Source organism: Nannospalax galili, unplaced genomic scaffold (assembly GCF_000622305.1).
Source record: "Nannospalax galili isolate Female #2095 unplaced genomic scaffold, S.galili_v1.0 scaffold1191, whole genome shotgun sequence".
NCBI lineage: Eukaryota > Metazoa > Chordata > Mammalia > Rodentia > Spalacidae > Nannospalax > Nannospalax galili.
In genome coordinates this window covers 1,774,444-1,800,546 of record NW_008330570.1, presented here as the reverse complement: position 1 = coordinate 1,800,546, position 26,103 = coordinate 1,774,444, and the positions used below count along the sequence as shown (strand labels likewise).

At 38.6% G+C, this 26,103-nt stretch overlaps 1 protein-coding gene across 2 annotated transcripts in view; it reads right to left on the bottom strand.

Annotated features, from left to right (window-relative positions):
• Atad2b (ATPase family AAA domain containing 2B) overlaps nt 1-26,103 on the bottom strand; it is a 163,464-nt gene that overhangs the window by 104,929 nt on the left and 32,432 nt on the right. For both annotated transcript variants that reach the window (XM_017802216.2, XM_008848859.3), the window contains exons 5-12: nt 25,308-25,410; nt 23,850-23,958; nt 20,979-21,095; nt 8,891-8,966; nt 7,589-7,687; nt 5,515-5,626; nt 3,000-3,115; nt 2,052-2,226 (exon numbers count right to left, since the gene is read on the bottom strand). In XM_017802216.2, coding sequence (XP_017657705.1) covers nt 2,052-2,226; nt 3,000-3,115; nt 5,515-5,626; nt 7,589-7,687; nt 8,891-8,966; nt 20,979-21,095; nt 23,850-23,958; nt 25,308-25,410 — 907 coding nt within the window. The remainder of the gene's footprint in view (nt 1-2,051; nt 2,227-2,999; nt 3,116-5,514; nt 5,627-7,588; nt 7,688-8,890; nt 8,967-20,978; nt 21,096-23,849; nt 23,959-25,307; nt 25,411-26,103) is intronic.

Sequence of the window (26,103 nt, the reverse complement as noted above, 5' to 3'; positions counted from 1 at the left end):
ATAAGTTGATTGTCAAAAGTATTTTATCACAGTGACAGAAAATTATGTAACATACAACACATGGCAATAAATAATATACTGTTTTGTGAGATTCTTTAAACAAATATTTAGCACTTTCTGTCTGTACCATTTCCTCAATAAGGTTATAATCTAAGATTACTTTACATCCTATAATCCCTAAGGTACCTAACATGGTATTGTATGCATGACAGCCACCATCGTAAGTGTTTTATGGATCATAAATATTCAGGTGTATGAGAAAGCCTGTTAAATATAGTCAGCTTTCCATACCCACAAATTCTGCACACAGAGTTTCAACCAACTGCAGGTCAAAAAAAAAAAATTTTTAACTGCATCTGTTCTAAACATGTGCAGACATTTTGTCATTATTCACTCAAGTTCCAGCTGTGTCCAAGCTATGTCCCACCTGTCACATAGCTATGAATATAGCCGACACAAAACTTTAAACTTGCTTAAAACATGAGATTGTTTTGTTTTGTTTTTTGTCTTTTTGAGACAGGATCTGCCTGTAACCCCTCCTGGCCTGGAACTTGCTATGTAGACCAGTCTGGCCTCCACCTCACTGAGAAACACATGCCTCTGCCTCTCGTGCTGGCATTAAAGGCGTGCGCCACCATGCCAGACTAAAACGAGATTTTTGTGTGTGTGTGATTTTTTTTTCTATTTTATTTATTATTTTTATTTTACGTGTATGAGTGTATTGTCTGCATGGATGTGAGTGCACTCGTGTCATGCAATGCTGCAGACATCAAGAGAGGGCATCAGAATCCTCTAGAGCTGGAGTTAAGGACAGTTCTTAGCTGTCATGTGAATGCCGGGAATTGAACCCGGGTCCTCTGCAATAGTACAGTGCTCTTAACCACTGAGCCATCTCTCCAACCCCGTGACTTTTAAAAAAATATATTATTTATTATTTTTATTTTACATGTATGAGTGTATAGTTTGCATGTATGTATGTGCACCCATGTCCTGCAATGACCAAGGAAGTCAGAAGAGGGCATCAGATTCCCCTGGAACTGTAGTTACTGGCAGTTGTTAGTCACCAGGTGGGTGCTGGGAATTGAACCCAGGTCCTTTGCAAGAGCAGCCAGAGCTCTTAACTGCTGAGCCATGTTTCCACTCAACTTTTTTTTTCACTGTTCTGAAGTGTGAACTCTATAAGATTAACAGAGTCTTGCAATGTCAAAATCTGTTTACATAGCATACACACACACACACACACACACACACACACATATTTAGGAGATATTATAAGTGATCTAGGAATGACTAAGTATATGGAGGAAGTATATGCGAAGATGTGTATAGGCTATGTGCAAATCCTTTGTTATACTAGACTTGAACATTTGCAGATTTTGGTATCTTAGGAACTGTTGAAACCAATTTCCCACAGATAAGGTATAACTACACCTTTACAGTATCTATTTTTAAATTATTAATCCTGGGGCTGGAGAGATGGCAAAGTGGTTAATACTTACTGGTCTTCCAGAGGACCTAAGTTCAGTTCCCAGCACCCACATGGTGGCTAACACCTGTCCTTAACTCCAGTTCCAGGGAATCTGACACCCTCTTCTAGCCTCTGCAGGAACCAGACATGCATGTGGTATACTTACACACAGGTAAAATACTCATACACATAAAAATAAACAAAAGCTTTAAAATTATTAATCCTAAAGTTCACATACTGATTAGAAAATATTTCCTCATAACTGTATCTGAAGACAAAATGTATTAAATATTATTTTAATAAGCCAGGTGTGGTGGCTCATGGCTTTAATCCCAGCACTCAGGAGGCAGAGGCAGGTAGAAGGCCAGACGGGTCTACATAGTGAGTTCCAGGCCAGCTGGGGTGACAGGGAGACCTGTTTCAAAAAGACCAAAATATATATTTTTATATATGTGTGTGTGTGTGTATATGCATATATACCTATATATATATTCTTTTAAAGAAAGATACCCTCAAAATAAAAAGAAAAAAAACAAATACAAAAAAAAAGAAAGATACCCTTGAATTAGATGATTTCACTCACCTGATCAAAAAGAAGCCTAAGTTGCCTTTCAGACTCACCAACCCATTTGCTCAAACAATCTGCTCCTTTTCGCATGAAAAAAGCTACCTTTTTTTCTCCTTGACTGCATTCATTAGCTAATGCTCTAGCAACCAAAGTTTTGCCTGTGCCAGGAGGGCCATAAAACAAACAGCCTCTAGAAAAATAATCAAAGAAAATAAATTAATGCTGTCACCACTGACAACCAATTTAAGACTATCCCTTTCCCACATACAATTTGGATTAATACATAATAGTTAAGCAATAATCAAGTTTTTCCAGTATATATGCAAAAGTTTCACTCTGCAAAGTCCTCAAAGTACCAAGCTCCAGAAGTCATAGCAAAGAACTGTGCCGGGCGTGGTGGCACATGCCTTTAATCCCAGCACTGGGAAGGCAGAGGCAGGCGGATCTCTGTGAGTTCAAGGCCAGCCTGGTCTACATAGTGAGTTCCAGAACAGCTGGGGCTACAGGGAGACCCTGTCTCAAAAAGACCAAAAAAAAAAAAAAAAAAAAAAAAAACAAAGAAAAAAAAAAAAAAAAAAAAAAAAAAAAAAAAAAAAACCAACAAAGAACAATTATCCAAGACCCAGAAATTGTATATCTATATAAAAAAATCTCATCTGAATCCTAAACCCTAAAAGGGAAAATAAACCTTTGAGCTCTAAAGAGTAAACTTTTTTTTTTTGAGACAGGGTCTCCCTGTAGCTCCAGCTGGCTAAGATTTACTATGTAGACTAGGCTGGCCTCAATCTCACAGAAATCTGCCTGCCTCTGCCTTCTGAGTTAAAACTTTCATTCTTCATTCATTCATTCTTTCTAAAACATGTCAAAAAAAATATTCAGGAAATACTTATAATCAATAAGTAATTAACTGAAATTCAACCTGTTAATAATAGCATAGTAATAAATATATAAAACACACTATACCTTGGAGGCTGAATTTTAAATTTTTCAAAAATTTCTGGATATAAAAGTGGAAACACTACCATCTCCTTTAGTGCATGAATATGATGGCTCAATCCACCTATGCTATCGAACCGCACCTGGAAAGGGGGGAAGTTTAATGTAAAGTCATTTTATAGATTCTATAAATTATTTTAATTTGAGTTCTATGATTCAGAAATACATTCCTTCAGCAGGAACTTTTGACCATCCCTACATATGAATAGGTGTTGATAAACCAAGACAAAAGCAAAATTCAATAGAGGCAAATAAAGCTATTTCTCTTTAATAACTTAGGAATAAGATTAATGCCCAATCTAAAACATTAACAAATATCTATAGAAGATGTTACATTTATGAACTAACACTAATGTCTTTCAAAATTTCATAGATTGGTTCTCAATATCCTCATGGTAGCTAACAATCCGTGAGTCCAGTGCCAAAGGATCCAATACCCTATTCACACCTCCATGGGCACTGCACACATGTGGTGCACTGACATACATGCTGGCAAAACATTCATACACGAAACAAAGATAAATTAAAATTTTAAAATAAAGATGTTAATAATGACTGCCTCTCAAATCATGGTAGATCTCTTTCCTTATTTCTTTATTCTACTATGGTATTTGAAAATGTTGTACCATAAATACATTATGACAGAAAGAATATGAACTAGAAAAGTTGAAACAGAAGTTAAAAAGCAGAAAAATTCTAAGAGAAGCTGAATTTTATTATATATGTTAGCAAATTAGAACTTACTGGCAGAGACACCTAAAGTTAATAGACTGAAGATAGTTAAGTACCAGTAAACCAAATAAGCAAAGATGCCTAAGAGAAGGTCCTTGGAAAATTGTTTTATTTTCTAAAGATTCTGGATATACATACTCTGAAATTTCCTTCAGCCCTCATCAATAAAATAACATAAACATTTCACTCTATTGGGTTGGAGATAGTTAAATTTTCATTTTCAACTGTATGTGCAACTCTATTAGATAACACCCTTTAAATATCTTATTAGAATCAGTTATGAGGGTGGAACGATGGCTCGGTGGTTAAGAACATTGTCTGATCCTGCAGAGGACCTGGGTTCAATTGCCAGAACCCACATAATGGTTCACAACTGTCTGTGACTCCAGTCCCAGGGGATCCGACACTCTCTTCTGATTTCCGTGGGCACTGCATGACATGGGTGCACTTACACACATGCAATACACTCATACACATAAAATAGTGGGGGGAAAAAATCAGTTATGTTATATAGAGATATAAAACCAGAAAACTGTACGTGTAATTTTATTTGATAACTTCAAGATTCATATAAGAATCAGTTATGCTGTATAAAGATGTAGAGCCAGAAAATTAAAACCTCAAATAAATTCTTGGTTATGTAAAAATATTCAAAATTATCCCCAAAATGAGATTCTATAAACAATGAGAGGTAAATCTCCTCATGGGTTTATGTTTCTTCTCATGTCACATATTCTCTTTGGGGTGTAATCACTATCCAGAGACTTCAATCTTTACCTTGACGACCATATCTAAATAAATGTCTAGCCTAGATGTTTCTACCTTACGCCAAACCAAAATAATCAATTGCTTACAAGCAATGTCTATTTATAGTATACCACAGATATCTATAATATGCCTACAATTAATTAAACCACTTTCCTACTTTATTCCTTCCCTTCACACTCTACTTCAGCTAATGGAACCATCCAATATCCATCCAGTCTATTCATTATCTACCTACTTATTTAAGCCAGAAACTTGCATAATGCCCTCTATTTGTTTCCATCCTGCTTCAAAAGCAATTAATTCACCAAATTCTGTCACATTTTAATTCAGTTCTCAATTCTCTAAAATTCATCCCTTTCATTGTAATCCTACTTTCTATCATAATCTTTATCAGGATTATATTATAAGTAACATCCAAACCAGTCCCTGTAATGTCAACCTTGCTTCTATAAATCCTTTAGCGATATCATAGCCAGAGTAAGGTACATATAAAATGCAAATCTAATTATGAAACCAGTAATATCAATAGTAAGGTATTGCTCTTCATGGTTTACAGAGTCTTGGCACTCATAACCCTCCCAACTCTGTTATATATATTTCAGTAACAATGAAATGAAAAACTTGACTAAGCAGCCACATATGATCAAGGTTCTCAGGTTCCAAAACACATAACATGAAAATATTAATAGTGGGACTGGAGAGATGGCTCATCAGTTAAGAACACTGATTGTTCTTACAGAAGACCCAGGTCCGAATCCCAGCACCCACATGGCAGCTAACAACTGTCCTAACTCTAGTTCCAGGGGATCTGACAGTCTTTTCTGTCCTCCATGGGCATTGCACGACACAAATGTACTTACCTACATGCAGGCAGTACACACATACACATGAAATAAAAATAAAATATTTTTTAAAAAAGGAAATATTAATAGTGGTCAGTTTCTACTTTCTCATGTGTTGCTTTAGAAATAATGAAACTCACCGATTTATCAATGTTCATTGGATCAACATCAGCCAAGCTTGCACCCACTTTCACCCGTTCTCTGAGAATGCCGCTAGCTAAGTCTTCTGCTCTGAAGTTCATAGGCAAGCATCTGAAATTTATAAAGCATGAAGTTAATGGCATTAAAACTTCACATTTTGGGGGATAGTGAGATGGTTCAGTGAATAAAGGCACTTGCCAACTCTGACAACATAGTTCAATCCCTAGGACCCACAGTGGAAAGAGAGAACCAACTCCTAAAATCTGACCTCCACACATGCATGGTGGCATACACACACACACACACACACACACACACATACACACACACCTTAACAGGGCTAGAGAGATGGCTCAGTGGTTAAGAGCACTTGCTGCTAATACAAAGGACCCATTCAGTTCCCAGTATCCACATGGGGGTTCACAACCTCCTATAACTCCAGTTCCAGGGGGATCCAATGCTCTCTTCTGGTCTCTGTGGTCACTGCATGCACATGATACACACATATACACTTAAGCAAAATACTTATACATATAAAATAAAAATAAATTTCACAAGATAAAGCAAACAAGAGCATTTATCTATTTTCCCAAAGCACTCAATCTATTCAAATTTAAGAAAATGTTGGTAGCTTGGTCCCCAGTATGGTGCTGAAAATAGGACTTTTAAAAGGTACCCAGCCAGAGGTTCTTCAATCAGTAGGGATGCACCTCTAGAAGAAATTAATGCCATTCACATAAGGCCTCAGTTAGAGCTAGGCATGGTGGTGCACACCTTCAATCCCAGCACTCAGCAGGCAGAGGCAGGAAGAGCTCTATGAGTTCAAAGCCAGTTTGGGCTATATTTTGAGTTCCAGGCCAGCCAGGGCTACATAGAGAGACCCTATCTGAAAAAGTAAAAAATAAGGTCCGGGCGTGGTAGCGCATGCCTTTAGTTCCAGCACTCAGGAGGCAGAGACACACAGACCTCTGAGTTCAAGGCCAACCTGGTCTACAGTGAGTTCCAGGACAGCTGGGGCTACAGGGAGAGAGACCCTGTCTCAAAAAGACCAAAAAAAAAAAAAATCTAAAATAAATAATTAATTTGATATTTGCTACAGTTTTAGAAAGCCATGTACTAATCAATTATTCTAATTAGGCAAAGATTACCACAGGCAGGCAACAACAACAACAAAAAATTTTCCAAGAAAAATCCAAAACTCCTATACTGGGTGTCACATATCTTCAATCCCAGCTTCAAGGCTAGAAGAAGCAGGTAGTGAGTTCAAGGCCAGACTGGCCTGCTTAAAGAAAATAAAATTCAAGACTCCTGAGATAAGTATATTTGAAATAATATCATACTCTGAGTGCTATATTCATTATATAAGTATGTAAAATCAGTCTCATGAACAGGCTGACCTACTCCTTCCTTTACCTATCCCTCAGTATTTGACATGAATACTTATAGACTAAATAATTCAGGGAACATATCTGAAGGTTAGATTTCCACTGTAAGAATTATAAATATTTAAAATATGGGCTGCCAAGATGGCTCAGCAGGTAAAGGGGATTGCCAACAATCCTGATGGCCTGAGTTCAACCCTCAGAACCCACTCTGCAAGTTGTCCTCTGACCTTCACATGGTCACACACACATGCACACAAACACATACACACACAAATAAATGTTAAACTAAACATACTGAAAAGATTAGCATTAACAAAATGCTACTGTAGATAAAAAAAATTAACATTTTTAAAAAAGAATCGGGTATTAAATTCTCAAATAAAAAAAATTTAATTAAAAAAAAGGGGAGGACTGGAGAGATGGCTCAGCGGTTAAGAGCACTGACTGCTCTTGCAGAGGACCTGGGTTCGATGCCCAGCACCCACATGGCAGCTACGAACCTTCCTTAACTCCAGTTCCAGGGGAATATGAAGCCCTCTTCTAACCTCTGCAGCACTGCACAACACAGGTGCACTCACATACACGCAGGCAATACACTCATACACATAAAATAAAAATAATAAAATTTTTTTTAAAAAAGGGTTTTCTCTTCTTCTACCATGGAGATAACACTAAAAATTTTACTAACCTGTTTCTTGCCCTTGCCATGCTTTTTGATTTCCTTCTTTCAAAGCGTTCTTCATCAGAAGAGGTTGTGTCACTACTATGAATAGCATGCTTCTTCCTCCTATTCAAAGAGGGGAAAATATTAAACCATTATTGTAGCAGATTGCTTTCTAACTTTTGCTGTCTCAAAAAGACCAAAAAATAAAAAGTAAACTATATTCTTCAAAACATAGGCATAAACAATGACTTTCTAAGACTCCAATAGCTCAAGAAAGAATAAGAATTGACAAATGAGAGCATCAAATGAAAATCCTGGCCAGGAATAATGGAGCATGCCTAGCAATCCTAGCACTATGGAGACAAAGAGAAGAAGTTCTTGGGAAGCCTGCACTCTACAGTAAGACTTTGTTTGAAATAAGTAAGGCTCTGCACCAAAAAAGAAACTGTTAACAGAGTGAAGAGATAGCCTAGGGAATGAGAGAAAATCTTAGCCAGCTATTTATCAGATAAAGCATTACTATCCAGAATATGTAAAGAACTCAAAAATTAAACATCAAAAGAATAAATAATCCAATCTATAAACAGGCACTATGAAAAGAGAAGCAAGATGATCACCACAAATTTGAGGTCAGAGTTATATAGTAAGAACCTGTCTCCAAAAAATTAATAATACATAAAATTTCTAAATCTCTACATCTACTAGTTTTGTTTTAACGACAAAAAGGGGGAGAGTATCAAAGACCCACTAGCCAATCACGATGACACATTTATCTGTAACCCCAGCTATTAGGGGGCTGAGGCAGAAGGATCACTTGAGCCAGGAGCTGGGCAGCCTGAGCAACATAAGACCTCATCCCAAGGGAGGAAAAAAAAACAAAAACATTGTTTCAAATGAGGACATTATGGGGCACTTCCATTTAATTCTAAGAGATCAGAGGCTGTATTGGTTTAGAAAACTTAAGTTAAAATTATTTAAAAATGGAAATAATAGGCCAGGCATGGTGTTCCACACCTTTCATCTCAATACTCAGGAGGCAGAGGTAGACTGATCTCTGTGAGCTGTAGGCTAGCCTGGTCAACATAGAAAGTTCCAGGCCAGTCTGGAAAGGGAAGGAAAAGGAAAGGAAAGGGAAAGAGGAAGGGGAAGGGGAAGGGGAAGGGGAAGGGGAAGGGGAAGGAAAAAACTGGGAACCAAAAAAAGAACAATCACATGTGGCATATAACTGTTGGTTACTAATGAGGGAGGAAAGATGAAAACAAGGGGTCTCATTTTCTCATTAGCAGATGCAAATATTTACTTCTTTCAAAAACAAACACAATTTACCTGATGTGGCTTCTTCTTGCTGGAGATCTGTGAATATCAAACAGTGTGTTTTCTCTCTTTTTTTGATGAGCTGGTACTAAAAGAAAAAAAAAAGATAGAAATAACTAACAACAAATTAATAAATTAATGTACTAAGGGAGAATAAATTATTTCTGTTAACTTTCTGATTAGAACCTAGTCATGTGTCTTCAATTTCATATTCTGTCTGGAAGATAAATACTAACTTAAATAAATGTTAGTACTATTTAAAATAAATGTTCATACTATTTAAGTGCAAATAAACATTCTAAACAGATATTATTAGGCTATATTTGTGACTTTAGGTTAAACAAAAATTTCTTAGCTACAACACCAAAAGCATAAATCATTAAAAAAAATTTTGGGGCTATCAGTGTAGTGGTTCTGATCTCAGCAGACCGCCAGAGAGTGACGAGTTCTGGCCTCCCTCTGGCAGAGGGACTGAGAACACAAGGGACTGCCTGAGAGCCCCAAGATCCTGCCTCCATGTGGTGCTCCTATTCACGATTCAAGGACTTTCTTTTCCCCTTAGAGATAAGAGTTATGTAATTTGGGAGTCTTTTAGATAAACTCACTGAAGGGGTACTCCAATTGCCTCACCCTGCATCCATGTTCAGCATGTAAGAAGCCAGAGTGATCTGCCTCCTGATTCCCTATTGGCAATTTGGGTAACTTCTTCAGAGGATGGTGTGATAAGAACAGGAAGTAGGAATTGACTAGGCAGTTAGGGTAAAAAGACCCCAAAGAAAAGCAGCCAGTTTCTTGGCTAAAAGTCAAAATGTCCTTAGGAGTCTTAGTAACATACTCTGTTTCAAAGGCCAAAAATGTTGAAAGTATTTGGGAGCTTGTATCTAATCCTTAAAAGATTTTTGGGTTACCTCTTCAGAGGGGGGAATGTTAGAGTAGCCAAAAGCCCCATAAAAATAAATAAATCAAAGAAGAAAGAGTACATGAAGTTATCAGAAAAAAGTGATGGGGAGACATGGGAGGAGTTGGAGGGGAGGGAGTGGGCATGGATTTGATCAAAACACCTTATATGCATGTATGAAATTCTCAATAAATTATTCACTTTTTAAAAATTGGGAGGCAGAATAAAACAGCACAATAGTACCAACGAGTAATCACCTTCCACAAAAATATCAATGTGAACAGCTTTCTTTGCACAAAAACTTTCAAACGAGCTAAGAAACCAGGTTAGAGATCATAGTACCAGGTTACCAGCACCAGACAGGAAAGTGTAGCCACTACAAGATGGACTCAAGGACCCTCAACCTACAATGCTACCAGTCAGCTATAGGAGCCTAGCACTGAATAACCCACAGTGACAGGAAGGCCTAGCCATGGATTTCAGGCATGAAACTTGGCAACCATGGGCTTTGAGAAAATCCCTCTACTATGCCAACCTAAGTGGCCATGGAATTACAGCTCTTAATTGGGCTGGTTGCCTGGTACTTAGAGTGCCTACTATGCAACAGTTAAAGCACTCAGGTGCTTTTAAAGAACACACTAGACAACATGCCCTGAGTCTCTAAATAAGAGACAGTTTACAGTTGAAAGATGTTCCCAGACACAGACTATAAAGATTGGAATAAGCACCTGCTTCAATGTGCACACACTGATGCAGAACCACAAGATCAAGAAAAAAAGGAGGAAAATGACACTAACAAATAGACAAAATAAGGTCCAGTTACTGACCCTAAAGACACAAATGTACCAACTGCCTGCCAAAGAATTCAAAATAATTTTAAGCTCAATGAACTTCAAAAATATACAGAGAAACAAATTAGCAGAATGGAGAAAAAGGGACCAAAATAAGAAGCTTTTCTTAATATTTTAACTGAATTTTTGTGATTTTCATACAATATGTTTGATGATATTTAGATCCCCTCCCCTATCTATACCTCCCAAGATAAAAATTTTAACATAGGGAAATCATTCTTAAAAAATCAGAATCGCCGGGTGTAGTGGCACATGCCTGTAGTCCCAGCACTTGGGAGGCAGAGGCAGGAGGATCTCTGTGAGTTCAAGGCCAGTCTGGTCTACACAGTGAGTTCCAGGACAGCTGGGGCTACAGGGAGACCCTACTTCAAAAAGACCAAAAAAAAAAAAAAAAAACTCAGAATCGAGGTCAGGCATGTGGCTCACATTTTAATACCAGCACTCAGGAGGCAGGTGTAGGCAGATCTGGGCATTCAAAGCCAGTCACGGATACATAGTAAGACCCTGACCAAAAACAACAACGAAAATAATGATAATAAATAAAAATAAAGAAGGAAATTGAAGGTCAGTGAAATGGCTCAACAGGTAAAGGCATTTGCCAAACAAGCCTGATGACCTGAGTTCAATCTCCAGGATCCACATGCTAGAAGGAAAGAACCAATTCCACCAAGTTGTCTTCTGACTACCACAGGTGTACATGCAAGGGCATGTATGCACTCATGCTCTAACATGAACTTTAAATAAATAAAACTTAGACCTAAAAATTATAAAGAACAAGTCAAAAAGAAAAGGTAACAAGAAATACACACACTGAGGAGAAAAAATAAGGACAATCAACGAAGAAAGCTTACAGGATTTATTGCCTAGCATCAAAAGAATAAATGTGGGGATGGCCAGGCATAGTGGCACATGCCTTTAATCCCAGCACTGGGGAGGCAGAAGCAGGCAGATCTTTGTGAGTTCAGGCCAACTTGGTCTATATAGTGAGTTCCAGGTTAGCTGGGGCTACTGGGCTATCTCAAAAAGACTAAAATAAATCAGTAAATTAAAAAAATAAATAAATGTGGGTCAACAGGATGGATCAGAAAGTAAAGGTACTTGCTGCCATGCCTGATGACATGAGTTCAATCCCCAGGGCCTACATGGTAGAAAGACAGAACCAACCCCCCACAAGAAGTCCTCTGATCTCTCTCTCTCTCTCTCTCTCTCACTTGCACACACAAGAACTGCAACACACACACACACACACACACACACACACACACACACACGTAAATAAATGCTCAAAAAGAGTAAATGTGCCGGGTGTGGTGGCACACACCTTTAATTCCAGCACTAGGAGGCAGAGGCAGGCGGATCTCTGTGAGTTCAAGGCCAGCCTGGTCTACATAGTGAGTTCCAGGACAGCTGGGGCTACAGGGAGACCCCGTCTCAAAAAAAAACCAAAAAAAAAAAAGGTAAATGTATTAGCCACTGGTGTTGAGGAAGCAGGGAAAGATAAAAGAATAGAACGTTTTAGAGTTTTTTAATAGCAGAAAATTTCTAAACCTGAAGAAAAGCATAAATATCCAGACCCAGGTATAGGAAAGTCAAATATTTCGAATCAGATTCAATCCAAATTAAGACTATTCCCAAGATTAATTCTAATCAAACTATCAAAGATTAAAGACAAAAGGGGGACTCTAAAAGAAACCAAGAAAAAGCAGGAATAATGGAGTTCCACTACCTCTAAAAGCAGACTTCTCAGCAGAACTTTTACAGATCAGGGAAGTGGAAGAATAGCAATATACTCAATGTGCAGGAGGAAAAATGCTGCCAGCCAAGAATACTGTATCCAATAAAGCTAATTTTGAGAAGAAAAGACTAAGATTTTCCCAGAAAAACACAAGCTAAAAGAGTTAATCACCACTGGATCTGTTCTTACAAGAAAGGTTAAACTGAGCATGGTGGTTCATACTTAAAATCCCAGCACTTGAGAGGCTGAGGTAGGACTGCCATAAATCTGAAGCCAGCCAGGGCTATGGAGTTAAGAAGACCCTTCAAGAGGACCAAGGCTTGGTTCCCAGCACCCACATGGTGGCTAACAATAATCTGTAACTCCAGTTCTAGGGGATCTGACGCCCTCTTCTGATGACGTCCGTGGGCACTGCACAACACAGATGCACTTACATGTAGGGATAATATTTATATACATAATATAAAAATAAACGTCTTTTGTGGGTTTGGGGTCTTTTTTTGGCAGGGTTGTTTGTCTTTTTGAGAAAGGGTCTCCCTGTAGCCCCAGCTGTCCTGGAACTCACTATGTAGACCAGGCTGGCCTTAAACTCACAGAGATTGGCCTGCTTCTGCCTCTGCCTCCCGAGTGCTTTGATTAAAGGCGTGCACCACCACGCCTGGCTTTGACTTTTGGTTTTTTGAGATAGGGTCTCCCTGTAGTCACAGCTGGCTTGGAACTCACTACATAGACCAGGCTGGCCTGAGATATGCCTGCCTCTGCCTCCCCATGCTGGTATTAGAGATGTGCACCACACACTAGGCTAATTTTTTTTTTTTAAAGAGACCTGGCTATAGTTGTTTAAAGTTGCTATAATGCAAGCCTATAATCCCAGTGTTCCCAATACTGTAGAATTATGAGTTTAACGTTTGAGACAACCCTGGATTACATAGACTATACCTCAAAACAACAACAAAAAGAAGGGAAAAAAATGTTAAAGGAAGTTCTACCCTACCTGAAAGAAAAGGTCACTAATGACTAACACACACAAAAAAATGTGAAAATATAAACCTCATTAGTAGAGCTAAGGAGGTAGCTCAGGGGCAAAGCATATGTCTGGCATATGGCATAGGTAAGGCTCTGACTGCAATCCCCAGCACTGCAAAAAATAAAAACAAAAAATAAGACTCACTACTAAAAGTACAATATCCTAGTACTATAATGGTGGTGTATAAAGTATGCTTAATATAAAGATTAAAAGACAAAGCTAAAATTAATAATAATGATAATCATTAAGTGATATGCAATATGAAAAGATAACTATGAAATCAGAAATTCAAAATGTTGGAGGGATTGAAGTTAAAGTATAGAAGTACTTTTTTTTTTCATTTTAGGCTTTCGGAGACAAAGTTGTCATTTGTTTATACTAACCTACTATAATAATAAAGTGTTTTCTGTAAACCTTATGTTCCCATAAAGCAAAAACTTATAATGAATAGTCTAAAACTAAGAGAGAGAGATCCCTGCAACCTGAAAACCTGAGCCTGCTCCTGTGCCAAGTGACCAAAAGGCTGACCTTACATGTTTGTTTTTTTCTGAGCTTTCTGTTATTCCACTGATCAACATCACTGTTTTTATGCCAGTTAGTCTTTAAGTTTCTTTGCTTTTATCCCCAGTGTTCTTTTACTAACCTAAGTCAAATATATGAAAATTTTATTAAAACTGAAGGATGTATTTTTGTGTATGTATGGTGCTGGGGAACAAAACCATGCCTTAAGCACATTAGGAAAGTACCTCTGAGCTATATTCACAAACACAAAATAAGTGTTTAAAACTACCAAATTATTGAGACATACTACATTAGCTATGTCCCACACATAACGGTATACTTCACTACTTCTTGTTTTAGAAGAAGCACTTCATTACAGCTTTAACATACTCAATAACAATCTCCAGAGCAAAGATACATCTCTTTCCAAAGTGCTTATAAAACTTTTAGGTTCACAGCTGAACTAATACAGTTATACAATATTGAACTCAATATAAACCCCGTAAGATATAAAATTGAATGAGTTTTTAACCTTTAAAAAAGATCTCCATTTCATTTTAAAATATACTGTTTCTTACAGAAAGACTCATTTTTGCTAATAACACTTGGATGTTGGCGCATGGGTCTCTAATCTGTATGTATCTGATTATTGCTAGTCATGGTCAGTTGTACTCGGATCCTTGCCATCTGTGTATGGATATAAAGTCATCGGGTATTACTACTTTTACTATAAACTTATTTTAATTGTTTTATTTATTAAATCTGAGCTGTTTAAAATTATACTTACATGTTCCTAGATTGTACATAGATATATAAAAGCATATATGTTATCAGATGGCATGCAAGTTAAAGCAAAACTGTCTAGAGAAACAAAGGGGACTAAGAGGAGAGAAAGTGGGAAGATAAGGAATACTCGGGGAAATATGCTTATGAACATGTCCTTGTGGAACTTAGTGCCATGTATGATGAATACATTCCAACAGGGAAAAAAATTAACAAAATGTTGATGGAAAGCTTGACAATGAAAAGATAAGATTTATCTATTGACATCTGAATCCTGACAATATTACTAGTATCTCTGAAAGCTAAACCATCAAACATACCTAGGTAAACTATACGACAGAATTATAGCATATTCTTCAAAAATCAAATAACGTGAGAAGGGCTAGGGAGCCAGCTCAGTTGGTAGTTTCCTACGTAGACATAAGGACCAGCACCAGGGAAGCAAAGACAAGGGGAAACCTGGGGCTTGCTGGTCAGTCAGTTCTGCCAAAATGGCAAGCTCTATTTCAGAGACCCTATCTCAAAAACTAAGGTGGAGAGTGATTAGGGAAGGCATCTAATATCAACCTCTGGCCTTCACACACATGTGCAAGTACACCCATGTGCATGCACATACACAAAAATAAATAAAATAAATAAATAACAAATAAATAAGAAGGAAAAAGAATTTTTTTTTCGTCTTTTTGAGACAACCACTCCCTGTGGTCCTGGCTGGCCTTAATCTCACAGAGATTTACCTACTTGTGCTTTCCCGAGTGCTGGGATTAAAGGTGTATACCATCATGCCCAAGAGAAAAATGTATTTTAGTGATGAATTCTGTCATTGGCAACAACATGGATACTTGTAGGAAAAAAAAAATGCTGAGTGTAACAAATCAGACACAAGAGCTGGCTCAGTGGTTAGGAAATGTTTGCTGCTCTTTCAGAGGACCAGAGTTCAGTTCCTAGCACTCACGTGGTGACTCACAACTGCGTCTAACTCCAGTTCTGGGGGATCCAAGAGGTTCTGGCCTCCTAGAAAACTGCACCCACTCATGTACAGACACACACATATGCAAAATGAAAAACAAACTAATTTTTAATTAAAGCAATCACACAAAAGATAAGGACCATATGCTTTCCTCGTGTGTAATTTTGGGGTATTTTGTTTTGTTTTGCTTGAGACAGAGTTTCCCTACAGCCCCAGCCAGCCTGCAACTTGCTATGTAGATCATACACAGACTGATCGTGAATGAAGAAAAAGATAATCCATGTAAATAGAAACCAACAAAAGTAGTTGTTAAACTTATAGTAGATAAAACAGACTTTAAGTGAAAAACTTAAAGTGTCAAAACTACCTAAAGTGTCAAAGAAGCTCATCATATAATGATAAAGGGATCAATTCAGAAAGATATGACAACTGCAAATACATATGTACCAAACATTTGAGCACCTAAATATATGAAACACATATAAATAGACCTGAAGAGAGAGACAGACCACAGTATGATAATAGAAGACTTCAACACACCATTTTTGGCATGAACACATTATCCTGACAGAAAAGCAAAAGAGAAACATCAGATTTAAACTGCATTCTAAACCAAATGGACCTACACAATGAACACTGTATCTGACATCATCCTTCTCAGCTATGTATGAAATATTACCCATGACAGATCATATGTTCAGCCACAAAACAAATATTAACAAACTTAAGAAGACTGAGATAGGGGCTGGAGAGATGGCTCAACAGTTAAGAGCACTGACTGCTCTTACAGAGGACCCAGGTTCGATTCCCAGCACCCACATGGAAGCTAACAACTCCAGTTCCAGGGGATTTTGATGCCTTCTTCTGACCTCTGCAGGCATTGCACAACATGGGTGCACCTATGTACATGGAGGCATAACACTCATATACACATAAGATGAAAATAAATTAAAAAAAAATTTTTTTAAAGACCGCGATCACATCAAGTAACCTTTCAGACTACAGTGATCTAAAACTAAGAATCAATAACAAGAGCAACTTTAAAAATTCTCAAATACATAGAAAATAGATATGATCTGGATTAACCATGAGTCACTACAGATATCAAAATGGAAATTTAGGGCTCAAGATGTGGCTAAATTGCAGAGCACTGGCCTAGCACATGTGAAGCCATGGGGGTCAATCTGCAGAACAGCGCCCTAACAGAGAGAAAGAAAGAAAAACTTAAATTTTTCTCCTTTTTGGGGGGGGGGGTCTTTTTGAGACAGGGTCTCCTTGCAGCCCAGCTAGCCTAGAACTTACTATGCATACCTGGCCGGCCTTGAACTCACAGAGATCCTGTCTCAGCCTCCCAAGTGCTGGAATTGAAGGCATGCACCACCTCGCCCAGCTTAAATTTTTTAAACTTCTTGATACAGCCAGGCACACAGCTATAATCTCAGTACTTGGGATGTTGAAGCAAAAGGATCACAAGTTCAAGGCCTGGATGATCTATACAGTGAGATTCTGTCTTAAAAAAACAAAACCTTAGATAACATAACAAAACCAAAACCCATGGAATACAACCAAAGCAGGTCTAGGAAGTAAGCAATTTTATCAAAAGATAATCTGAAGTAAATAGTCTCCCATGACACCTTGAAGCACAGTAAGTTCCAGGCAAGCTGGGTCTACAGGGAGATCCCATCTCGAAAACATAATTTAAATCACCATGTTGTACACAATACATAAAATTTATCTGTCGATTTAAAAACAAAGAAAAATAAAATTGTAAAATTAAACCAACAAGCCCAGCTACAAACTTCTATTCTTCAAAGGATATTATTAACAGAATAGACAAGCCACAGATTAGAATAAAATAATTGCAAATCATATATCCATTAAAGATATGATACCCAGCTGGGTGTGGTGGCATATCCCTTTAATCGCCAGCACTTGGGAGGCAGAGACAGGTAGATATCTATGAGTTTGAGGCCAGTCTGGTCTACAGAGTGAGTTCCAGGCCAGGTAGGGGCTACCTAGTGAGACCTTGTCAAAAAAACAAGAGAGAAAGGACAAGAGAAGGGAGGGAGGGAGAGAGGGAGGGAGGGAGGGAGGGAGGCAGGCAGAAAGATAGACAAGATATCCATAATATATGAGAGAGAAATCTCAAAACTCAGCAATAAGAAAACAACTCAGAAAAAATGAGCTATGAATAGACACATCATCAAAACTATTCCAACTACTTCTGCAACTTCTATTAAACACAATACTGGGAAATTTTAGCCAGAAATACATACAAATCAGAAGAAATTAAATTGTTCTTATTTAGAAGTGATCTAATCTTATATTTTTTAAAAAAAGATGTTAGGGCTGGAGAAATGGTGCAGCTATTAAAGGCTCAGGCTCACACCCAAAAAATAAATAAATAAATAAACAAACAAACAAATAAATAAATAAATAAATAAATGCTACAGAGATGGCTCAGTGGTTAAGAGCAATTGCTGTGCAATCATGAAGACCAGAGTTCAGATACCAGCACCCACAGGGCTGAGGAGATGGCTCAGCTGGAGAGACGGCTCAGTTGATGTAGTGCCTGCTGCACAAGCATGAATTTAAATTTATTTACTTATTTATTTATTTATTCATTTATTCATTTATTTATTTGTATGAGTGTATTGCCTGCATAGATAAAAGTGCACCCATGTTGTGAAATGCCCATGGATTTGAAGAGAGCATCAGATCCACTGGAACTGGAGTTATAGATAGTTGTTAGCAGCCAGGTGGGTGCTGAGCTCCAAACCTGGGTCTTCTGCAAAAGCAGTCAGTGCTCTTAACCACGTAGCCATCTCTCCAGCCCCACAAGCATGAATTATATCCCCAGTACCCCTATAAAACAAGTCATGAACAGCAGCAAGTACTAATAAACCCAGCACTGGGGAAGCAGAGACAGGTAGAGGCTAAAGCTCACTGCTCAGCCAGCCTAGCAAAATTAGTAAGCTCCAGATTCAGCAAGATACTCTGTCTCAGGAACTAAGAGGGCTGGCAAAGAAAGCTCAGCAGGTAAAGGTGCTTACCATGAAGGCTGAAGACTTGAGTTCAATTTCTGGAACCCACATCATGGAAGGAGAGAACTGATTCCAAAAAGTTGTCCTATGACCGCCACATGCATGTTGTGGCATACACGAACATACATATACATATACATACATACATACATACACACACACACAAGAGAGAGACAGTGATTGAGGAAGACACTGATGCCAACTTCTGGCCTGTGATACAGATGCACACACATGCACATATGCTCACACATGTACACGTGCACACACACACACACACACACAGATTTGCCACTGGCAACTAAGCACATGAAAATATGTTCAACATCATTAAGGACACACAAACTAAAACAGCAATAAATATCTACTACAGCTGGGTCTAGCCTGTGATTCCAGCTACTGGGAAGACAGAAGGACTACAAGTTCAAGGCCTGTCTGGGCTACAGAGTGAGTTCAAGGCCAACCCTGGCAAGTCACGAGACTTTGTCACAAAAAAAAAAGGGCTTAGAATAACAGTGCTAGAGCACTCTCTGGGCACACACAAAGCCCTAAATTTAATCCTCTGTATTACCCTCCCCACACTACACATACCAAATACTGGGGCAAGTATATGGAATAAAATTTTTTTTATTAATTTGTGTGTTTCGGGGGTGGTGGTCAGAGGACGGCTTTGTGGAGTTGGTTCTCCCAACTTTATGTGAGTTCTGACTATCTAATTCAGGTTGTCAGGCTTGGGCAGCAACTGCCTTTACCCTACAAGCCATCTTGCCAGCCTCTAAAGCATAAATTCTTTTTGGCTGTTGCTGTTGACAGGGTCTCACTATGTAACCCCCACCTGGCCTGGAACTGGCTATGTAGACCAGGCTGGCTTCGAACTCACAGAGATCCACTTGCCTCTGCCTCCCAAGGGCTGGGATTAAAGGTGTCCATCAACAAGCTTGGAGGATAAACTCTTAATGTAAATACCACAACCACTTTGGAAGACAGGCAATTTCCTAGGAAACACAAAAGCTACCCAACACATTTCTTGGTTGTTTCTCCTTGCTCTATTTGAGATAGCCCCAGTCTCTTATATAGCTCCCACAGACCTCCTTCTGCTCTAGCCCTGGAATGCTGATATTAAAAGTATGTGCCAACACACCAGAGTTCATTACTTTAACTGTAATAAGTTTATTTGTTTGTTTTGAGACAGGGTCTCCCTGTAGCCACAGCTGGCCTTGAACTTACTAAGTAGATCAGGCTGGCCTAGTTCTCACAAGAGATCTAACTGCCTCTCCATCCCTAATGCTGGGATTTAAGGCATGTGCCACCATGCCTGACTATTGTCATAGTTTTTAAAGCACATACATATTATAGAACTTACCCAATCGAAGACTACAAATATGTGCTTTGGACTTTATTTCAAAATGCTCCAAAAGAAAAAAGAAACAAAACAGAAGAACAATGATTCCCACCACTTTTCTGCCATAACGCATTTCTCTCATTAGTGACAGAGCTATCTGAAACAATGACTTCCAACTGGAACAGAAGGGTGTCTGAACACTTGAACAGCTTCTCAAGAGACAACAAACAAACCTCTACCAGATAACCAATCACTATCTTAGAGCATAAAATTAAGTTAAAAAAGGATCCTTGAAAACATTATGCTAAGTAAAGGATGGCAAAGTCATATATAGCTAGTCCTTCTGTAGATAAAGCACTTGTCCAGCATGCACAAAATCCTGGGTTTGATTCCCAAAACAAAACAAAAAACACAAAAAAGCAAATATAGGCAAATCTATATAGACAGAAACTAGAAAGTGGCAATATGAGCTATACATAACCCAACGCTGCCCCCACTACTTCAGGTATCTTTTAGTTGCACATGTATAGGCAGAAGTATATGTTGAAAAAGACATACAGAACTTATAAGAGACTCCATTGGGGGGGGTGCTGAGATAGGGTCTCCCTGTAGCCCCAGCTGACCTGGAACTTACCATGTAGACCAAGTTGGCCTTGAACTCAAAGATCGGCCTGCCTCTGCCTCCCAAGTGCTGGGATTAAAGGCATGTGCTACCTTGCCCACCACCCCACCCAGAACCAGACTTCATTCTTTAAATTCAGCTTTGTTTGTTTTTTAAACAGGGGTCTTGCCCAGAACGAACACCTGGATTTAAGAGAGCCTTTAGCTTCAGCCTCCTGAATAGCAAAGACCACAGAAGCATACCACTGAGCCCAGCAAAATGTTCCTTTTTTACAACAGCAGTAAAGTTACTTAACTACAGAATATAAGGAAGTTATTTAGAATTACCTACCTATTGGTGGTGCTTGGTATCGATCCACTGTTTTTCTTTGTCTCAAATTATATGGTCTATCATTTTCTTCTCCTTCTGCCTCTTCAACTTCTATATCTCCATCCTCCTCTTGAGATTCTAGTTTCCCATAAGGAAAAAGATAGAGCATTATTTTTAATCTACAAAGACTGGTCCCATTCCATACCTGGGTCCTGCCTTTTTTTGTTTTTTGTTTTTTGGTCTTTTTGAGACAGGGTCTTCCTGTAGCCCTAGCTGGCCTGGAACTCGCTATGTAGACCAGGCTGTCCTAGAACTCACAAAGATCCTGCCTCTGCCTCCCAAGTGTTGGGATTAAAGGTGTGCGCCACCACACCTGGCTCATTCATTATGCTTTTAGCACAAGTGACATTTAATAGTGTTACTATAAAATAATATAATTAAAAATAAACCTAATAAAAAATAAACATAGATAAATGTAAGAAAAAGTTTTTCCTACCAATAATCAATCTCTCTCTCTCACTAGGGGATAAAGGCAAGAGGATTGAAAGTTCAAGGTCATCCTCTACTACGTAGTCAGCTTGAGGCTAACCAGGGCTACATAAGACCCTGTCTAAAAAAGGATGAGGAAGAAGACAGGAAGAAGGGGAGGAAAAGGAGAATATGACTTAAAATTTTACGAAAAAAAAAATTTTTTTGAGACACGGTCTCATGAACCCAGGCTGACCTCAAAGATGACCATGAACTTCTGATCCTCCAGCTTCCACCTCCTAAGTGCTAGAATTATAGACATGTACCACCATGACTCAATTATGCATTGGTGGGGATCCAACTCAGGGTTTTGTGCTTGCTAGGCAACTGAACCACATCCCCAACCTTCAATCAATGTACAATTGAAAACCAAGTCTGGTTGCTCAAATACCACTTAAAATTTAAAACAACAACAACAACAACAAAAAAAAAACCCAACTACGCTTACTTAAGGTAATATAATAGTTTGTTAGGACTGTTGATGATAGCTAAGTATCAATTAGTCACATTTTAATAGAATACAGGTAGGAACTCGAAGGGATCATGACACATAAAGACTTTTAGGGTATTGATGGTAGCTTAGTAACTGACATGAGGGATCATTTCATGATAATCACCTAACCAAAAAGTTAAGTAAATTATAATGCACATAAATCCTAAAATGATTTGGCCATAGCTATGATATAACATCTATGTATACTGAAGTTTAAAAGTATGAAGAAACTGTGTAGGCATATGGTCCCCAAATGCAATATAGCTCATGATTAACTTTTTAACCACAGATACCGTCAATACAGTATACAGTCACATTAGGGCATAAAAAAAACTGCTAGAGCTACTAATGAATGAAACTGAGTGAAGCCGGAGACTAAATGTATTTTATGTTCAAGTTTTGATATTTTTTGTTAGCTTATACAGAAAGTCAGTAAACACAATATACTTATCTAAATAATACTATAAATATTTGTGCCGAAATAAGTTTCTTAATCCTTCAAAAATTTACTTTTTTTTTTTGGTCTTTATGAGACAGGGGGGCTGGCATGGAATTCACCATGTAGACCAGGTTGGCCTAGAACTCACAGAGATCCACCTGCCTCTGCCTCCCAAGTGCTGGGATTACAGGCGTGCACCACCACACCCAGCTCAAAAATTTACTTTCTAAAACAAAAAAAAAGTTTATATAGCAGCACATTATATATTATGAGCAAAAAATACACGAATGGTGTATTTACTTTAGAACCTCTAAAAGTATCTTTAGTTAAGGTACGTAAAGGCAAAAATCACATTATAAATCTGTGTAGCCTATACTGATTGTCTCCAAAGGAAACAATATAGAGGTTCTAGCTGTAATAACATTTGTTCAAGAAAGTAATTAGAAGTTCAAAACTTACTAATGTATTAACTAGAAAATTTGAGAAATAAATATACTCACTCTTCTTCTAATCCACACAAATAGTGAGAATCAATAAGATTACCTTGGAAAATACGGCTAATCTTTATTTTCAGAATACTGCATCTCCTTAAATCTATTTCTACAAAGATTAATGTTTAGAGAATTAAACCCTGTGGGTGTACTGGTCATCGGTCCATATATGGACAGAGCCAGTGTTTTTTTCTACATGTTCTGAGTTCCAGTCCTACAAATTCAGTCCTGCACTCTTTAGCTCAGAGTCCAGACAGGCCTCAAGCAAAAACACTATAACTCCTTCCAATATTGTTAACAGTCCTATTTTCTCTTAACTTTACACTTATATCTCAGTTCACAACAAAATTTGAAATCCAAATAATCAGAGAGTTATATGTTACAGACAGCAAAAATCCTTTAGTTAGAAGGTAATTTAAGTAAACAAAGAGGCCTAACATACCAGGAAAATGAGCCAAAGCTACTCCATACTAAGCAAGACTACCAATAGCTACTAACGACTACCAATAGCTACTAACGAAATATATTACATAACAATGGGCAATGTACAGTAAAAAAAATTTTTTTTTCAAATGAAGGGAAAAAAAATTCCAAATGCCAGCTGACATTTAAATTACTTCAAGTTGCAGGATGTAGTAGCACATGCCTTTTATCCCAGCACTTTGGAGGCAGAGGCAGGTGGATGTCTGTGAGTTTGAGGCCAGCCTGGTCTACATAGTGAGTTCCAGGTCAGCTGGGGCTACAGGGAGACCCTGTCTCAAAAAGACCAAAAAAGAAAAAAAAAAAAAAAATACTTCAAATGACATAATATAGACCTAAAAGAGAGAAAAAGAGAGAGAGAGAAGAAAAAAAAAAACCTACTTTCCATTATGTACTGATTATAAACACTTTTCTCTCCACCCGACTTTCCTAGTATTTACATCCTCAGGTGCTTTACAAACCTTCTTCTTCACCCTCAGTAGAAACTTCATGATGATTTTGTATCCCATAACTATTTCTTCTCAGTGATTTTCTTCGCCTTTTTACTCTTGAATACATATCCATGTTTTCCTTTTAAAGAGAGAAACCAGTCAAATATTGTTTTCATTCTCTGCTATAATGTTCATAAATTAACCATGCCTGTTCAATATAATTTATGATCTACTTGCAAGACACAGATTCATGAAAACTAGAGCTTTCAAATATCAGCAAATATAGCTGGGCATGGTGGTGCACGCCTTTAGTCCCAGCACTTGGGAGGCAGAGGCAGGTGGATCTTTGTGAGTTCAAGGCCAGCCTGGTCTACATAGTGAGTTCCAGGACAGCTGGGGCTACAGGGAGACCAGGTCTAAAAAAGAGGAAGAACTGGGGGGGGGGGAGAGGAGGAGGAGGAGGAGGAGGAGGAAGAAAAGAAAAAGAAATTGGGAGGACGGGGTTAACAAGGAAGCAGCAGCAGCAGTCAGCAAAACAAGCAATAAAATCCCAAACTAAGTAGGAAATGAAAAGGAAGAAAGAATTATTAATTTAAAAAATCTGATGCTGGGGGCTGGAGAGATACTCAGAAGTTAAGAGCACTCACTGCTCTTGCAGAGGACCCGGGCTTGATTCCCAGCACCCACATGGCGACTAACAACTGTCTGTAACTCCAGTTCCAGGGAAATTCAATGCCTTCTTCTGACTCCAAGGGTACCATGCAGGACATGGGTACACTCACACACATGCAGGCAATACACTCATACACATAAAATAAAAATAATATATATTTTTTTAAAATCTGATGCTGGACTGAGAATGTAGCTCAGTTGTTGGAGTGCTTGCCCAGCATGCCCTGGGGTTCCAACCCCAGCACTACATAAGCCAAGCATGGTAACAAACCTGGAAGCAGGAAACCAGAAATTCAAGGTCATCTTTGACTACTAAGCAGCCTCCCAGTCAGAAAAGGAAGAAAAGAGAAAGTTCAGAAAAGAAGTAGAAGAGGTACTGGGCATGGTGGCACACACCATTAGTTGTTCCCAGCACTTGGGAGGCAGAGGCAGGTGGATCTCTGTGAGTTCCAGGCCAGCCTGGTCTACAGAGCAGAATCCAGGCCAGCTAGGGCTACAGGGAGACCCTGTCTCAAGAAGAACAAAACAAAAAAAAAAAAAAAGAAGAAGAAGAAGAAGAGAAGAAGAGGAGGAAGAGAAAGGAAGAAAATCTCTAACTCATTCTACTTCCCAACTTCATTCTTTGCAAGTATAAAGAATATTTTCAAGGCTGGAAATGTGGGTCAGGGGTGAAGCTTACTGCTCTTCCAGCGGACCTAAGTCCAGTTCCCAGCACCCATGTCTGGCAACTCAAAAACCACTAATTACAATTACAGCTCCAAGAGATACGACCCCCTCTTCTAGCCTTACAAAGACTGCTACAGCTAATGCACTCACAAATTCTGTATCTGTCCACATTCGAAGCCGTTCTACTTCTCCTGATCGACGATTTCGCCGGATGTTAATGTTGTCCATTTCTTGTAATACAGCTTCAGCAGTACTACAACCATATAAATAAATCCAGACTTTAGACAATATTGGGAGCATATGTCAATTATATCATACACATTAGGGTTCTTCAAAGTTTTATTAAACTATCACTGAATGTATAACAGTATATACTATCCCAACTGAGTAACTCTGAATAACCCCAGCACCCACATTAGGCAGCACACAAACTTCTGTAACCCTAGTTCCAAGTGAACCAAAGCCCACTTCTGATCTCCATGGACACCTGCGCGTACACACACACACACACACACACACACACACACACACGCGCACACACACACACACACACACACACACGCGCGCGCATGCACACACAAATCAAAATACAATAAATCTTTTAAAAAACTTTTTAAGAGATGGAACCAGAATATCTTCAGCCTTAACATAGTTGTTAAAACTTTGGGGGCTAGAGAGATGGCTCAGCAGTGAAGAGCACTGACTGCTCTTGCAGAGGACCCGGGCTCAATTCCCAGCACCCACATGGCAGCTATGAACCATCCTTTACTCCAGTTCCAGGGGATTCTGAAGCCCTCTTCTGACCTCCACAGCATTGCACAACACGGGTGCACTCACATACATGCAGGGAATACACTCATACACATAAAATAAAAAATTAAAAAAAAACTTGGCCAGGCATGGTGGCGCACGCCTTTAATCCCAGCACTCGGGAGGCAGAGGCCAG